General features: G+C 47.1%; 1 protein-coding gene across 1 annotated transcript; it reads left to right on the top strand.

Annotated features, from left to right (window-relative positions):
- Positions 1 to 13,665: 13,665 nt before the first annotated feature.
- Positions 13,666 to 14,358, top strand: LOC146204920 (uncharacterized). Its single transcript, XM_084605486.1, has one exon. It carries the CDS (start codon positions 13,666 to 13,668, stop codon positions 14,356 to 14,358), a length of 693 nt encoding a protein of 230 aa, XP_084461612.1.
- Positions 14,359 to 16,340: the final 1,982 nt, after the last annotated feature.

The raw sequence follows: 16,340 nt of genomic DNA, 5'->3' as shown, positions 1-16,340 counted from the left end.
CCTTTAATCTGCTCCTCAACCTCAGTACACAAGTGTCCTTGCATAACGTCTTCGTCCAAGTGTGACTACAGCGGTCGGGACCGAAACCTTATTCAGGAGCCGGAGCACACTACGTGGTACAAATAACCAAGGTGAACTCTACCGCATGGAGCGTATTCCGCGGGAGTGTGTGTCATGCACTTGATTTCCTTTTCGGGAAGCGAAGCATTCAAAACCACACAAAGAAAGACGAATTCAAAGTACGAAGTAGTTTTGCAAAATCTGAAAAAAAAACTGCATACAAGTCAGTTTGGTGCTAGCTGTTCAGAAAGCCATGGGTCGCGAGTTTTTCACTGAAAAGAACGATGAGGGGATGGACACTGGTGTCGACCGACATCTGTACTTTCGTGAGTTGAAGGCTAAAACGCAGGTTAATAAATAATGATTCCAATGTATTGCTAACAGAGTGTTTCGCAAGATATGTACTGAATAAGGACAGGGACATCTTTTTTTTTTTTTTCGTGAATGCGAAACCATTACTTGGCTCATGCGTGGCGTGGACAGGGCATGCCATTACAGCCTGTCACCAGCCCTCCACTACGGCTCCCCTTTCTCTCTTTCCACTTTCTCTCCCACTTTCCCCCTTCCCTTACGGCGCGGTTCAGGTGTCCACAGAGCAAGTGTGACAGATACTGCGCCTTTCCCTTCCTGTGAATCAACCAACCAACCAATCCCACCGCCAAGAATCGAACCACCATCTGATCAGATCAGCTTCCGTGGCCCAGGCACGATAGCACTATACGAGCGCGTTAGCCATTTCTTTTGTTCTCTTTATTGCATCGGAAAACTTCCGAGGTAGCGAACTCGGACAGTCATTATTCCGACAGCAGTGCGTTTTGATGCGGGGAGTGTACGCTGCCCTGGAAGAGCCGCCTAGTTGGCTACCGCATCTCGATGCTTGTGTGTGCCTGTTTGACATTTGTTAGGGTGGGGAATTACTGGGTTATAACGGACTTGCATTATGCGGCTCAGTGTGACTTCGAGCATGAACCGTTTATACTATCGCCGCAGTCTATAACGCCTCCTGTTCAACTGAAACACACTCTAGCGTTGCGCAGTAAACATCGTCGTTTTAATGAAGTTTCAATCGAAAAACACTCTCGCGCTGCGCGATGAAAATCGTCGTTTTCATGAAATCCCATTTACGCCGCTCCTTCATTTAACCTAGGTGAATATGCCATACACATCCGGCACTTCGTCTAGTGTGACCAACGTCCGCTAGCGTAGTGAAAGGCGAATATTCCCCAGGCGATGTGACAGAACTCGCAATGCTTCCACGTTACACTACCTCAGCAAACTCAAAGGACTATAGACACCTCATTTTTGGGTTCGTGTTTTATAATTTGTAATGGTGCCTAGGACATTACTGTACACGGATCGCCACGTCACATTCGCCTTGACTGCTGAATAATTTATAATTGAATTTCGTTTCTATATATGGTACCAGATTACGAAATCCCGGGCATGGGGGCATAGTTCAGTCTGGTGATAACTTACAGGTGACATGGCCGGATGCTGAGGACAGCAGGTTGTATGATGTGACGATAGAACGTGATTTGGCAGGAGCTGTCATTTCAGGCTCATATTTTGAGATGGAAGTGTCACACTAGGCATTTGAGCTGCGGGCTGCACAATGCTATTATGTCGCAAGGGCAAGCATAGGACACTTTCATGGAGTGCACTTTCATTTAACCATAGGGAGCGACTCTAAGCAGGCGGTATATAACTATATCAAAGAAAGAGTCTCCAGCACTGCTCAGGAGATACTCCTCAACCTTGACCCAACTGAAGAATTAAGAGATATCGACCTAATTTGGGTGCCAGCGCACGTAGAAACCCAGGCAACGATGCAGGCCACTCGTACGTTCGAGTAGAAGCCGGCCGAGCTGTGGACGCTGTCTTGGACCTGGAGCCCTTCGAAGAGCCGCACAACTCACACCACAATTACACCACATACTACAGACTCAGGACAAGACAATATACCCGTCACCATACAGCTCACTCTCCATAGAGCAACAGGGGGTGTGGAGAAAACTTCAAGCTGATACAATCGCTAACCCATGCATTTTTTCCAAATTTCCTTATTCAGAAATTAACCCGAGCCGTCGCTTCTGCGGTGAAATCGCATCAATAAACCATATAATTTTGGATCGTTGGGCCAATCCAACTTCCTGGAAACTCATGCCTGATCTCTTCCTTGACACTTGGAATAAAGTAAAGGCCAGCGACGACCCGGACATTCAATCCAGAGCTATGGCATGGGCCTGTGTCGCTCGAGACCTTCATGGTCTCGGGGGTATGTGCTGACCACCTTCTCAACCTCTACCTTTTCTTTCAATAATAAAGTTGTACTGCCTTCGTTCCCTTTAGCGAATGACACTTCCAGTGCGCGGGAAAATGAAGCGCCATTTCAAAATGATCGCAGAGGGGATGAGTGTTGCGACACTTTGTGAAAACTAATTTGTTTTCGTGGAAGTAATTTGAAAATATAATTTTATGCCAGATTAATTGTGCCAAGTTAATTTTCAGGGTTTAATTGAATATCTCACTTCAAAACTTTGACTTTAAAAAGCACCACGATCCGAGATAAGTGAGAGGTTAATCCAATTTAAAACAGCAAGGCAGACATGGCGGAACCCGCAGGTAGGGTGAATCTAGGGTTGATGAAAGTATGCATCGTGTCGCAACAGCAATATTTCGCATGCAAGTTCAAGGTGGCACTGAAATCAGGCGGCTTGAGCGTGCGATTGAGTCGCGAGCCATCGTACAGCGACTGCAGGCGAACGCCTTTGCCCTCGCCGCTGCTCTAGCCAGCAGTGCATCCACGATTCAGCGGGAATGTTGAGTATTGAACCAATGAGAATTATGGTTTAATGGCCCATACAATATAAGCGAAAAACACTTCAGGCAGTGCTTCTGGGTATCCACGACGACAGTCAGGCATGGTCGAATTATCCAGAGCCGACCTGGACAAAAAATGAAAGAGTCATTGTCTGTGTAAAAACTCGTTGTCATAGGACTGCGCTATCGCTGCTCAACAACGGAGGATAGAACTGTCACGCATCTCTACGAAGTTTACCCCCAAATCGTGAATGTGGAATAGGGAGAGTTGGTCACAGCTGTGATCAGCATGCTAGAGGGTGAATGGCTGTATGGTTCGTCGCAGTGAAATGGGTGAGCCCATACGCGAGTTCCACGCTTTCCATGGGTTCCCCAGTGCTGCCGGCGCGCTGGACGGCTGAAATTTCGCAGTGACGCCCACGGAAGACAATACCTCCAACTATTACAATTACAAAGGATGGTTCACCTCTTCTGTGAATGCGAGGATTGTGATTAAACATGCAGAAATTATGGTGTAAGGGACTTATTTAGCATTTTGAGTTGACACGTGAAAGAGCAAATTGAGGCTGTACTCCGCTCTTTCTTTAAATGACAAAGAAATATTTACCATAAATGGATAAGTAATGCAGTAATGCTACTATGTGAAGTTCGGGAATATGAAAATACTCTTTGTTTTCAGTGCAGCTAAGGCTGGGCATCAGTGAAATTAAAGGGTATTTTTATGGCTCCACTGATAACTAGCGAACAACAGTTAGTGATCCTTAAAGTCCCGTTATTTGGACTACAATTGAGGCGAATGTTTGTGTCTATTGTTTTATCTACACAGGCACAGTATCATTCTTTTGGAACTGGTGGGCTAGAGATACCTGTTTCGCTACATTAACATCGGAAGCACAGGAAGGTGTTACGATGGTAATGGTTTGGTTTGGTTTGTGGGGTTTAACGTTCCAAAGCGACTCAGGCTATGAGAGACGCCATAGTGGAGGACTCCGAAAATTTCGACAACCTGGGGTTCTTTAACATTCACTGACATCGCACAGCAGACGGGCGCCTTGCTTTTCGCCTCCATGGAAAAGCGGCCGCCGAGGCCGGGATTTGATCCCGCTTCCTCGGGCACAGTAGTTGAGCGATACAATGGTAATGTTGCTGATGTGTATGGACAATCGAAGGTATGTTGAGCGTTGGACGGCAAACTATTCGAAACTGCTTAATACATATTGCAGCACAAGTGTACGCCCAGTTTTTTTTTTTTTTTTCGACCAGGCCTTTCCGAAAATTGCAAGCCTAATCAAGCCATATCCACGTGAACTTAACAAGTGAAAAGCTGTTCAACCACAACTTGTCGAAGAGAAAGAGGATTGTGGAAAACGCCTTCAGAATTCCGAAGGACCAGTTCTGGCTCATTATGAAAAGAATACAGCGCTAATTGCAAAATGCGAAAGAGCAAAAAGGGCTGCATGTATGCATATTTCAAAATATCTATGAATAGTTCAAGGGCATCATCCACGACCATTCGGACCAAGAAACACGTGTACTTGATGCTGTTCACGCGCAATCATCACAAAATACCCTTGTATGTAACGAACAAGTCAAAGAGGGAACAGGTGTCTTGGCAAATCACTTCTCGAACAGAGCATAATATTAGCCGTGAACTTGTGCTGTGGCAGAACAGACTGTGGAGCTATAGTTGGTGCATGATGAAATGGAGGGCGGCGCAATGAACTGATGACAACACAAGAAAGAAAAGGGCACCACATGTGGTATTCGCGTGTATTTTCTTTCTCTTGTGTTATGTAGCATCGCCCTCCATTTTTTATATGCTTTGGACAGCGTCTAAGAGGGATGCGTGCTCTGTGCACAAGCGTTTCTACACTTAATATTTTGTATGTGGTGTCATATGTCTTCTTTAGGCTATCTTGCACTCAACAGTTGAATTGCGGTTTATATTACTTGTGAATACCTCCAGTTCAAACAGCAGTTGTGGCCTGGGCAGCGGGGGCGCTGAGCTGAAGGGCTCCCGGCTGTGGGATTCACCATTCTGCGTACTTAAATTGCTCAAAATAAAATCTTCGTTAGTCACTCAATCCATAAACTCCTGCAGATGGTGTGTATACCACATTCTCCCTGCATTTCTTTAATAAGCTACGCTAGAGCGGGGCGAAGCACTGATTGTTAGTGAATTGGTGGGGGCGGTGCTGGTGGTTGGCAGTGGTTCAGACTGCCTCGCTAGTATTGTGACCTTTAATGCATCTTTCAGCGAAGCGTTATGGCCTTTCTGGCACCAACATTTCTCTTGTAAACCACTCGTGTTCATCCCGGCGTTGGAGATCCCAAAGAATACACAGCTGCGTCAGATCAGAGCAAAACCCGTAGGAAATACTCAGTGTAATCGCGTGGGCTTGAATTTGAGTTGAGGATAGCTAAGTAAGCTATGGAAAGAGAATTGATAGATGTAACTTATTGAGTGACAGAAAGTCAGCAGAATGGTTCAAGAAACAAACTGAAGTTAGTGAAATCCTAGTTAAAATCAAGAAGGAATGAATGGGCATGGTTCCAAGAGAGCACAAGAGTAGCAGGTGGAAAACAAACCGTTAGTTGGGCGGATGAAAATGAGAAGATTACAGTGTGAAGGTGGCTGCTGATGACACAATACAGGGTTAATTAGAGAGAGATGGGGTAGGCCTTTGTCCTGTGATGGACTAGTTGGGATCATGGCGAGGAAGCACTTGTTTAGCCGATATAAGTGAAGGAAGCAATGCTTCCAAATGCTATATACTACAGTAACACCAAGTCAATAAACTGAATTTTTGCCAACGACGTGATCAAAGCCTTCTCTAACACCAAGATATAAAGAACGAACCTTTTCGGAAGAAGCATCGTTAGCGTCCCTTGATTCTTTCCGGTCGGCTGCGAGAATTCTGTTGATGTCCCAGTAGAACAGCCAGTTAATGTCAAGCCCACTCTCCCTTTTGCACTTTGATAGCCTGCAAAGTACGGTCATTTGCTATGACGCAACAAAAATTCTATCATGTCAGTGCTACACATTGTTTCATAAACACGGACATTTTGCACATAATGCATATCACTATTCAAGAGATTATAGTGGACTAACGTGACAAGTTGGCCAAGGTTATACTGTCGCGAAACATTCAAAGCTCCATTTGTTGTCTTTTTAGCAACCGCCTGCATGCGGCCTTATCACTCTGATTCTTCACGCGTATCAATTCTGTATTCTTTGTTTGTTCATGCTCGTTGTCACCAGCCGCAGCTTTATCAGTTTCTTTGCTGCACAAGATGCGCCGAGGTGCATCTCGAAGATTCCGGCCACTCGCGCGTGTTTCTACAATGTTCCAGGTTGTGCTAGCCACCGTTTCCAGTTTTATCTCGATTTTTCTGTCTTTAAATCGAGCGCTGACGCGCGAAACCGGCATTCGTAGATCGACGACCGAAGAGCACGATTGTTGCTATCGCCGCCACCGATTCTCTCAGTCCTTTTGCGGGTGCAAGCCAGCCCAATAAAGATTTGATTCCTGCGAAGATCGAGTCTCTTCATTTGTTGCCGACGGCATAGTCACCACCACGTGACAATTATATTCATTACTAAAGAGCGCAATCAAGACAACATAGACTGCTTGTGTTTTCTTCTTACTCTTCCATCTTGATTGTGCTCTTTAATAATGATGTCCAGTGGAATTCAAATTAGGGATCATCTTTCATTGCGTCATTTATGTGTCTGAAAGGCAGCTTTGGACGTTATATTGCTTGCGACATAAAGCTTGCTGTCCTGCCTGAAAGTATGTCTTTGACTCCAACGAAGCAACAAGATGCTTGCGTTCGGTCGCCAGTCAGGTTTTGGAGTGTTAAAAACTTACGGGTCAAGTGAAACATTGAATGTAGATTGCGAAAAGACAACTGTTTTCATTTTGGAAGAAGGTTATTCCACAATATGACACATTGGGCACAAAACAAAACACTGTGTTGTCTAGTTATTTTGTAAGAATGCATGCGATGGCCCATTCAAAAAGATTTCATTAATAACAACCGCTTGAACTTCGGGAAAACGCTTTGACCCATTGTATGGCATGGGTTTATGCCTTATTGTTTAAGTACTTGTCAACTGATAAGTTAATGACATTATATTAAACAACAACTCGTTAGAAAGCACAGAGCAGTGGTGTATGAACTCCTCTACTAGTGGCGACCGGCGTTAGGCTAAAAAGTAAAACCTGTTAATGAACTGCCAGCCCTTCATAAAAAGTGCCTCATATAGACTGTGCCATGGAATACGTGCACTCTGTCGCTACGGCGCCAATATCCCAACCGTACTTACGCACCCATATCGATAAAGGCACGTACTGACCGGAGAAGCCACACATGACGTAGTTTTAGTGGCCTCGGGCAATTTGGATCACATATTGTTTTTTCGTGCGCTCATCCCCGAAAGAACTTACAGCTATGAAGAAAAAAAAAAGCACGCGATGTTGACGCATGCCGACGGTTTAGAGTAGAGAGCAATCATGCCAGGCCACTCGATCTGACCACTGAGAATCAAATTACTCGAAATTTCAGAGTAGGTACTAGTCTGTAGAGACGATGCCTGCACTCTCGAAGCTGCACAGCATTACGAGGAAGAAACGTCTGACCATAGTGCCCTTATGACAACAGCTTCGCCAATACTTCCTTGCAAAATCCGGCGTTGGCGCTGTCAGCGAAAAATCGTTATCATGGCACTGACATCTGCTAGTTGGTAGCTGACGGGGCCGCACACGGGGCCGCTCAATCATCACATTTTTTTTTCTCTCTCTCTTTTGCTGCTCTGCTTCTGTCGCTTTCTTTAGTTTTTTCTTTAATGCAGACCCTCTGCCATGATGCCTATCACATCCCAGCTCCGGGTGCATGTCAACTAGGAGGCCTTTACAATTTTTACTTATTTCTCTCGTTATCACTTAAACGATAGCCCTTAAAAGCGGAGTCTCCGATAATGTTTTTTTTCTGCAGCCCACCGTTCCGGCACTTTGTGTAGTAAGCCATGCTCGCGTCTGTACAACTGCCAGCGGTTGACATCGCATGCCTGAAGAGTTTATAAGTAACCTCGAACGAGCTCATTACACTATGAAGGAAGAACTCACCAGTATTTTTTCTCGAGGTATTCGATCTTCTTCATCACCTCTTCCGCCGTCTTCACCACTCCAAATTCTCCTAATTTTTCTGCAATTATTGCATATACTGAGCCTTTCTCTTTTGCTCGACGGAGATCACCCAGGTGTTTCTCCCACACTCCAATTAAAGTATATATGTCTGTATCAGACCACACAGACCTCTCCTTTCTCTTGCTTGGGCCTTGGCGACCTTCACTACACCCGCGGCTGCTGCACCCAGAGGAACTTCCCGCTCCCGGTGCATCCATAGTAGCTGTGTTCTTCTTCCACTTCTTCCTTTGTAAATGGCGTATAAATTGCTATCTCACAACGGTAGGGTCCCTCGACGGCAGGGTCCCGGAACTTAATTCTTCCTCCTCACTGGCTGTATGTTAGTGGGCTAAAAGGAGATTCCGGCGCTGCAGTATCTCTCAATTCAACCCAAATCTAACACACGCCCACTGAAGGCCGGAAATAATTGCCGAAATAATTACGAAATTAACTAATGCGAGCGCTGCCGTACGTACCACCGCACTTGATGCTGCCTCCCGGCTCGTACACGGCTGGTTTTACGGCTACTTATAATCAAAGAGCTCACACAATGGAACCTAAAAGAGAAGCCCCCCGCCCCCCCCTTATTAAATATTGGGATAATTTATTTTATTGTTTTCAGTTGTAAAGAACAAGGTATGTGGCAAAAAAAAAAGTGACATGAAGTCACGGCGTTCGAAGTCGTAGCAGCGTTAATTAGAAACAACGAGATGAGCGGGCTTTAATTGTGCGCTACTTTGGTTTAACACCATTGCTATTACTTGTCGCCATGTGACGCTGTGAGTGTATATGAGCTAGGGAGCCTAATATGAGCGTGTGCAGTTCGTTTTTTTTTTCTGTGTAGTTTTTTTTTTTTTGCCGGGTCACAACAACGTGACCGTCTGTTCCGAAAGGTTGCCAACACGGGACGTAATCGTCATCATCATCATTGTTGAGAGAACCAAATCATGCATCCAGCGTCGCCTGTGGACAAAATGGCGCAAAGAAAAACGACCACTCTAGCACTGAGAGCGAGAGCAGCTGTTCAAGTCTCTACATTATATCAATTGTTGATGCCTTAAAAGACAAACCAACTGAAAGAAACACTAAAAATAGGGACCCAGTTTTAAAACCCTTTATTTGTGAAAAAATGTTTTTGGTTGGAGCGCTGCTGTTGAGACTACCATAAAATTCCGAGAAAGCGCCCCTCTACACGCAAGCGGGAATTGCCAGCAAAGGAGGGAGAGGGGCAGGGGGGGGGGGGGATACTGAAACGGCACCAAAATTCAAGATGGCAATGAGCAACTTTTTCTTTCATAAAAAGCCCCACTGCGCACATGGCTTTTAAAATTATATTTCTCTGGTAGGGCTGATTGAAATTTGATGTGCGAGCCGCCGCCGAGTATTCTGGTGTTACTGCGAATCTCCGGCACAGCAGAAGGGTCGAAGTGCCGCAGGAGGGGTGCTGAAGTTACAGAAGATTTGAGCAGGTTGAACAAAGATTTGCACTCAGGGGTCGACACAAACTGCGAATCGTCATGCAGAAGAGAAGTGAGGAGGTGGGCAATGTGCGCGAAGCTAACATTGAAACAACGAAAAGAAGAGAGTTCGATGAAACTCCCGAGGCTTTTCATGGTGGCTGGAGTTTATAAATTTCAAACTGCAGCGATCTTCTGCACATCCTGCCTGATGTCATCCTTGTTGACGAGGAAGCCTAGAACTAGAGAATTTGTCGGTCCCTTGAATGACCTTTCTCTGAGTTCGAAATGAGTCCCGCTTTGCAGATGCATTCAGCAGTGATATGTAGCCTAGCATCGTGCTCTTGGAAGGTCTTGCTGAAATTGATGGCATCATGCTGGCAGCACATGCATATTTCCACTTTTAAGCCAGGAAGGATAGTGCTCATAAATCACTGGAACGTCGTGAGGCCGTTGCAAAATCCGAATGGTATCACAATAAATTTGCGCAAGCAATCGGGGGTTACGAAAGTAGTCTTCTCGCGGTCGAATGGATGGAGCGGAATTTGCCAAAAACCATATCGTAAATCAACGGAGGAGAAATATGACGCCGTATCCAGACAATCGATTGCGTTGTCAATGCGAGGTAACGGGTATATGTCCTTTGTTAGCGCCTTCAAACGGCGGTAGTCGACACGAATCGCCAAGAATTATCCTTTTTGCACTAGGATCACTAGTGCGGCCCACAGACTCGAAGCTTTTCGGATGACTCTTTCCAGTTACGCGTCTGGAAGCTTAGCCTACAATCTTTGGTGGCCTTATACGCAATATACCGATTACAGTAGCTAGTTTAGTCGAGGAAGCGACTGCCATAAACCGCTTGTCGGTCACAAGGATCAATCCCTATCAGCGAGTGGGCAACTTCCCGGACGTATCTACCTTGCCTCGTCTAGCCTAGGCAGTGTGGGCCTCTCCGATGTCCGCGAAATCGTCGCCAAACTCGTACGAAAGGACCTCAAGGAGTCTCTTCCAACTCCTGAGTAACGTTCCTCAGTAGCCATCGGTACACGCCGTTCGGGAAGAACTGTAACACGCACTAGCTTCAGAAGTAGTCCTTGCTCTGGACACGCAATTGACGGTGAGCTATACGACTGTTGCCTGTCGGCCGCCTACCATCTCTCTTTAGAACTTTCTAAATGAGGATACCGGCCCTAGATGCGGTGAATTCGTGCCGCAGTATGAAGCAGTCCCAGGTCCGCGATGATGAAGGAAGTCCGGCATCTGGAGGACCGCTGGCAGGCGGCCGTTGTGCTTCCACTACGGTGAGCCGGACCACATGAATCGTCGCTGCTCATATAGAGAAGTCGGCCTTCGAGGATTCAACCGACGTAATCCGCGCCCCAATTACGGTGAACAGCCGCGGGATATCCAGGACTATCTTCGACGTCATCCATCGCCGGTGCAAGCTCGACATCATGCATCGCGCTCGCCGTCATCACATCGCCGAGCTTCCCCTCCTCGCGGAGCAAGTGCGTGAAATGCTAGACGATGATGTCATCGGGCCTTTCAACAGTTCGTGGACTGCACCTGTGGTGATAGCCTAGAAAAAAACAACCTAGAGGGCACTTTGAACCACTAAAGTGCGATGATGCGAAAGCCATTATAGCGCGGTGGATCGTAGCCCTCCACTACGGCACCTCTATCTCCCTCTCTTCTTTCACTCCCACTTTCCTCCCTTCCTTTACGGCGTGGTACATCTGTCCGCGGAGAATTGTGACAGATACTGCGCTTTTTCTATCCTGTAAATCAATTTGAAACGCCGCTGATGCCTATTGTACTAACGCCTCCTATACATCTAGGCCTGCTTCTGTTTGCCTGTGTGATGCGGCGTTCTAGGAAGCGGCAAATGAAAGGCGCCGGGCGGACGCCTGGAGCAGACGCCCAGAGGGGTCAGATTCGTATATGCATGATTGATTGATTGATTAAAAGTTTATTTTTCACCGATTTTGGAGGCCCCCTACTCCCCGCTCCTGCACACAGGCCTGAGAAACGGGGGCTGGAACCTTCGCGACTTAAGACTAGCGAATATACATTGGTTTTTCGCGGCCTCAGCCTCCAGGCGAACGGCTCTTTACTGGTCAGCGGGGACGTCGCTTCGCAGCAGGGTCACCAAGGCTTCTCTACTTTAAATGTTGTCCCTAGCGCCCTGAGACTTAGAAAATTCCCAAAGTATATGGTCGAATGTCCCCCTCGCTTCGCAGGCTTTACATTTATCATTTTTTCTCTCATCTATCTGGGTGTGAAACAATCAGACAGGGATTGGGAAATTTCCGGCTTGTAATCGCCGCCAGAGGGCTATGGAACGAAAAATGGTAGGGGTAACATTAAGAGATAGAAAGCGTGCAGAGTGGGTCAGAGAAATAACTCAAGTTACCGACATTCTAGTGGAAATTAAGAAGAAGAAATGGACATGGGCAGGACATGTAGTGCGAAGAGAGGATAACCGATGGTCGCTGAGGGTAACAAACTGGATTCCAAGGGAAGGAAAGCGTAGCAGGGGGCGGCAGAAAGTTAGGTGGGCGGATGAGATTAAGAAGTTCGCAGGGGTCAAGTGGATGCAGCTAGCACAGAACTGGGTTAAGTGGAAAAATATGGGAGAGGCCTTCGCCCTGCAGTGGGTATAATCAGGCTGATGATGATGATGATGATGATGATGATGATGATGATGATGATGAATCGCCGCCAGGCTATGGCTTCCATTGTTTAAGCTAGGATCTGGTAGCGGCATCAGACATCTTCCTAATCTATAACTTTCGATGATTTCTTTATACGTTTGCAAACGTTCGTCCATCTCCTTGCAGTCGGGCGGCTCCGCGTAAAGTAGAGATCTCGGGCTAAATCACGGGTCTCCTCGCTGCCGGGGACGGACGTGTGTGCTGGGACACAAAAGAGGGTGATTTTGCGATTTGATTTTAGCTGCAGCTGATATAGAATTCGGGAGGCTTCGAGACCCTGCCCTTTGCGACATTCCAGATAGCAGTTTTACTGTCGCCAAAGATGAATCTAGCCTTCGTTCCGAAGCAAACGAGCGCTATTGCGACCTCTTCAGCCGTGTCTATGTTTCTGCTTCGGATGGCGGCGGAGACAACTGGTGCGCCGCTACCATCGACTACCGCGGCGACTGCCGCCCCTGATCGGCGGCTTGCAGCGTCTACGTAGGCAACTTCTTTTACTCTGACTTCTATAGCTCTTTTAACCAGTGCTTCTGCTTTCATTTCCCGTCTCTCCTTGTGGTATTCTGGGTGTATGTTGCGGGGGAGAGAACGGGCAATGATATTTTCGCGACATTGGGGCTGTAGGGCAACCAGTTTGCCCCTGTTTTCCGCCCCCCCCCCCCCATTCAAAGATGGTTCCACCTGTGCTTGACCTACTTAATCTCTCGTGTTGGGTAATTCTCACCGCTTCAACAAGTTCCGTCCAGCTATTATGCACTCCTTCTTCTAGCAGGCGTTCCGTAGAGAAGGGGATAGGTAGATCCAGTGCCCTCTTAACGCAACGCCTGATGAGTGCGTGGTGGTGGGGGTGGTAGTGGTTAATTTTTTTTAAATAATCAAAAAGAAGGAAAAGAGTATTGCCGGCTGCGGCAACTGCTATCTAAAAACTGAAGCACTTGAGCGGCGGCCGGCACGAAGGAAAAGGGGATAGGGAGAGGATAGCGAGGGGAAGTATCGGGGGGAGCGATAGGAAGAAAGGACAGGGGGAGCTTTGTACATTATTTACAAAGTAAAGACGGTCAACGAGTTCGCATCGCTCGCGCGCAAGTGTCAGCACTGTCCACAAATGCCTGCGCGCGAGCGGCCACTGCAATTGTTTACAATATATATAATACCATTGATGTATATGTTGTGTCGGTATCTGGGGTGCGACACGGGCGTTTACTGTTGTGTGATAAGATATAATGGTATCACCATCATGTCTGTTCTGCGCATGTGTCAGGCTGCTGTGTGTGTATATATGCGTTTGTCATGTGCTGTACTGGGGGGAGTTTATTTCGAGCTGCCAGTATGCAGCACTGTGAATAAAGCCGTTTGTTCAAGCCTACGCCTACTTACTGTGGATGCAACAAACTGACGACGAGGATGGGATAACACGAACTGAGGATGGCATCCACAGTAGGCAACCTACCGGAGTTTGATCCTGACAGCGGAAACGTGGACGTCTTCAACGAGCGCTTCGAGTTGTACTTCACGGGGAATGAAGTAGCCGAGGGAAAGAAACTGCATCTGTTCCTCAGCGCCATAGGAGAAAAAGCGTATGTCACACTCCGAAGTCTGCTTCTTTCAAAGTCACCCAGCAAATCAACTTACGAGGAAGTCGTATCGGCTCTGCAGAAGCACTACACTCCGAAGCGGTCCGTGGTGAGCGAGAGATATGATTTTAATCGAAGGAAGCAAGGACCTCAAGAAAGTATCGCGGATTTCATAGTGAAGCTCAAGCAAGCGGCAGCATCATGCGACTTCGGCAGCTTCTTGGAACAAGCCCTGCGGGACCGCCTGATTGCTGGCCTATACTCGGAGGCGATACGTTGCCGGCTGTTGGCCATGACCGACACCGAACTCACCTGGGACCGTGTTTGCAGCATCGCTACGGCCATGGAAATGGCAGCGAGAGACACAGTGGCAATGATGTCTGAAACCAGTGGGGAGCACTCTTCAAGCGGCAGTGATGTCCTCTGGCAGAGCAAGTCGTCGATGGCGAGACCGGTCTCCGAAGGGGTGGCGTTCAGCTGTCACGCCTCTGACAAGCCAAAAACGAAGTCTACGGCTCAAAGGACTAAATCGAATTGTCATTGATGCGGTGGGCAGCACGCACCTGTAAGTTGTCCTTTCTTGAGCAAGGTGTGTTACAAATGTCAAAAGATAGGCCATGTGGCTAAAATGTGCAAAACTAGAGTTTTACATCAGCTAGAGCAGGAATCGTCGGACAGTGAACTTCTTACCCTTTGCCACACCGACAACTGTGCGGCCAGTCCTGCTATTGTAGTCAGTGTATGGTTAAATGGGTAAAACGTACCCATGGAGTTAGACACAGGAGCAGCGGTTTCCGTGATGTCAGAGGCAGAGTGTGCGAAGCACGTTCCAAACACTAAGCTCAGGCCAGCAGACGTCAAACTGGTTACGTACAATGGTATTCCGGTTGATATCAAGGGTATAATGGATGTGGAAGTTAAGTACTACGAGCAGTGTTTTCGCTTGCCGCTAGTAATTGCTAAAGAGACGAAAGGTGCCAGAATGCCTACGTTGTTTGGCCGCAACTGGCTGAGTAAAATCAAAATCCGGTGGAATGAAGTGATGCATGTGCAGTCACTGACGAAAGAAATGCCCTTGATGACATTGACTGAGAAAGATCGCGAAGTGTTCGAGCAGGGCTACGGAGCGATAAAAGGGTTCAAGGCGAGCATTGTAGTTAAGGAGAACGCGTCCTTTGTATTTTGTAAGGCGCGATCAGTGCCGTACGCGCTGCGAGAACGGGTCGAGCAGGAATTGGCCAATTTGGAAAAAGCTGGAGTCATATATAAGGTGCGCCACAGTGCTTGGGCGACACCACTGGTGATTGTTCCAAAGAAAAACGGCGAGGAGCTTCGGCTGTGTGGTGATTACCGAGTCACGGTAAATCCGGCAATTGAGGTTGACCAGTATCCGCTCCCTCTACCAGAGGACATTTTTGCAATGTTACAAGGCGGGTCCATGTTTTCAGTTTTGGATTTGTAAGGCGTACTTGCAGCTGGAATTAGACGAGCCAGCGCAAGGACTGCTCACTGTCAATACACACCTCGGCCTGTACCGGTTCCGACGCTTGCCATACGGCGTAGCCTGCGCGCCAGGAGTGTTTCAAGCTGTGATGGACAAAGTCCTGCACGGACTAACTGGCACAGCCTGCTACTTAGATGACATTGTCATCGCGGGCAAAGATCAAAAACAGTGCCATGACCGATTGGAGCAGGTACTCATATACGCCTAAGAGAACATGGCATAAGGGTCAACACGGCGAAATGTAAGCTGTTCCAGAAACGAATACGATATCTGGGCCATGGAATTGACAGAGATGGATTACATCCCACAGCTGATAAAGTGGCAGCCATAAAGAATGCACCAAAACCTGGAAATGTGACCCAGCTGAAGGTCTTTCTGGGCTTAATTTTTACTCAAAATTTTTGCCTAATCTGGCTACAGTTCTCGAACCCCTGCATAACTTGTTGCGCAAAGACATTGCATGGCACTGGTCGCGTCAGTGTGATACTGCCTTTACGAATTCTAAAGAGATGCTTACTAACGAGCGTGTTCTGGAGTTGTACGATGTCAAAAAAGAAATATAGCTAACATGTGACGCGTCCGAATATGGTCTTGGTGTTGTACTGTCGCACATCGTGAATGGAAAAGATAAACCAATTGCATTTGCATCCCGGTCACTGTCACCTGCAAAACGCAATTATGGCCAAATCGAAAAAGAAGCATTGAGTATTGTTTTTGGTGTGAAAAGGTTTCATAACTACCTCTATGGTAGAACATTTAAGGTGTTGACAGACCATCAACCACTAACCGTACTTTTCGACCTGAAAAGAAACAGCAGTGCTGTGGCAACTGCTAGGGTGCACCGTTGGTTTGTGTTCCTCGCGAACTACAGCTATAAAATAGCGCACAAACCAGGTACGGAAATTGGCCATGCCGATGCCTTATCTAGACTTCCTTTGCCAGAAACGTCAGAGCAGACTGAAGACATTTTTTATTTTTCTACACTTGACGAGCTTCCTTCGACGGCAAAAGACATTGAACTG

Source organism: Amblyomma maculatum, chromosome 1 (assembly GCF_055883805.1).
Source record: "Amblyomma maculatum isolate TAMU_Amacu chromosome 1, ASM5588380v1, whole genome shotgun sequence".
NCBI classification, from domain to species: domain Eukaryota; kingdom Metazoa; phylum Arthropoda; class Arachnida; order Ixodida; family Ixodidae; genus Amblyomma; species Amblyomma maculatum.
This window is presented reverse-complemented; position numbering and strand designations above follow the sequence as displayed.